We start from the raw sequence: 1,912 nt of genomic DNA, 5'->3' as shown, positions 1-1,912 counted from the left end.
TGTGTGTGTGTGTGTGTGTGTGTGTGTGTGTGTGTGAGTGTTTACAGTTTTAAGCTGGTGTTTACATGCACTGAATTCAAACATCATTTAAAGGTTCTGAGTGTTCAAAGTGATGATGGTTCTGGTTCTGTGTTTCTGACAGATGCAGGAACRTCAGCTGATGTCAGGACTCCAGCTCAGCTGTCACAGGCTGTGATAAGACACTCGACTGTGTTCAGTCATCAGATATGTCCATCAACGTCCTCCTGAGATGGACCATCAGGTAACACCACTGTTCACATTCTACATACTGATAATTCACAACCATCATCTCAGGCAAGATCAAAATCAAAAGGTCCAGGTTAGTCCGTTACTGTTCATCTTTGGGCCTCTTCAGGGGGTCTCCACAATGAGTCCTCCTCCATCTCATTCTGTCCTCAGTCTAACTACCTCCATGTCCTCTGTAACTGCATCCATTTATCTCCTCTTTGTCTTTTTCCTCCAGCTACATCTCTAACATACATCTACCAATATACCCTGTCCCTCCTCTGGACATGTCCAACCCATCTCAGTGTGGTCTGTCTAACTTTGTCTCAGTTCTTCAACCTGTTCTGTACCTCGGATKATCTTATTCCTAATCGTCTCCATCTTTGTCTCTCACAAGGAGAACCTCAGCATCTTCAGCTCTGACACTTCCAGTTCTGTCTCCTGTCTTTTTGTCCACATCTCTGTCTCCCATTCTTACAACAAAACTAGTCTCAGTACTCTCTTATCAATATGGAACAATAATATCTTTAATCTAAGATGTAATTGGTTGTTGAGAGTTTTGTATGTTAGAAGCAATATTYTGAATTTGACAGGGAGCCAGTAGAGAGATGCTAAACTAGAAATGTGATTTATCCGTTTTCCTCACATCAGAAGTCTGACAGCAGAGTTTTGGATGGATGTGAACACTAACAGAGTGTTTCTGTCTGTAGGTCACAGAGGAAACCTCTGGCCACATGTTTAACCCATCAGAGAGCGTTGTCAGGTGCAGAGGCTGTTAATGCGCTACGACCTTTTTACTTCGCTGTCCATCCAGACTTTTTTGGTCAATATCCCAGAGAACGGGTAAGTCGAATTTATATGTTTTTATTTTTCCCAAGACAATCAGGTGACTTATGACAGTAAACTGGGCTTATTGATGTGTGGCAGTTATTTACCGCTAATAAAGATCAAGTCTTTAAACCCGATTGTTTCTGTGTATCAAAGTTTTATTAGTGAAACAGTAACATTTCTTCATGAAGCCCTGGRCCAGTTTTAATGAAACTTTCAGAAAGTAACCACTGACTGTAGATCTACCACTGTTTCAATTAGKGAGTCAACCCAATTCAAGATGGCCTCCTCCATCATCTGACACAAAACACAATGATGACTTTAACTTAGTCAGCTTTGCAGATATCAACCTGAATCTTTCTGTGGTAGTAACTGATTGTTATTCACTACACAAATTGTGTAACAGCCCACAGTATTGCATGAGACTGTGGAAATGCTAGGCCCGTAAAAATACTGTTAATAAGAATTAATCCTTTTATCATCCTTGCTGTAATTGCACACAGGGCTGTAAAGTAACTAAGTACAAATACTATACTACTACTGTACTTAAGTAGAATTTTTGGGTATCTGTACTTTACTTGAGTAATTATTTTTCAGCCTACTTTTTCTTCTACTTCTTACATTTTCACACAATTATCTGTAATTTCTACTCCTTATACTTTAAAAAAAGGCAAGAAATAGAAAGTTACTTTTACTTTATTTTTGCTTATTTTCATTCCAGCTTGTTATTGTAAAAATTCCGATAACGTATTATTTTGTACACACTCCAGCAGGACATATATATACCATTTCCTGTTAGAGGAAGAAGAGACCAAGATGTTAATTGTCTGAATGCTTA

General features: G+C 38.9%; 1 protein-coding gene across 3 annotated transcripts in view; it reads left to right on the top strand.

The window, feature by feature from the left end:
• The window catches only part of tcaim (T cell activation inhibitor, mitochondrial), a 10,724-nt gene that overhangs the window by 1,466 nt on the left and 7,346 nt on the right, over nt 1-1,912 (top strand). For all 3 annotated transcript variants that reach the window (XM_014026970.1, XM_014026971.1, XM_014026972.1), the window contains exons 2-3: nt 143-262; nt 957-1,089. In XM_014026970.1, coding sequence (XP_013882424.1) covers nt 228-262; nt 957-1,089 — 168 coding nt within the window. In that variant the 5' untranslated portion in view covers nt 143-227. The remainder of the gene's footprint in view (nt 1-142; nt 263-956; nt 1,090-1,912) is intronic.

This window comes from Austrofundulus limnaeus, unplaced genomic scaffold (assembly GCF_001266775.1).
Source record: "Austrofundulus limnaeus strain Quisiro unplaced genomic scaffold, Austrofundulus_limnaeus-1.0 Scaffold605, whole genome shotgun sequence".
In the NCBI taxonomy this organism is placed as follows: domain Eukaryota; kingdom Metazoa; phylum Chordata; class Actinopteri; order Cyprinodontiformes; family Rivulidae; genus Austrofundulus; species Austrofundulus limnaeus.
This window is presented reverse-complemented; position numbering and strand designations above follow the sequence as displayed.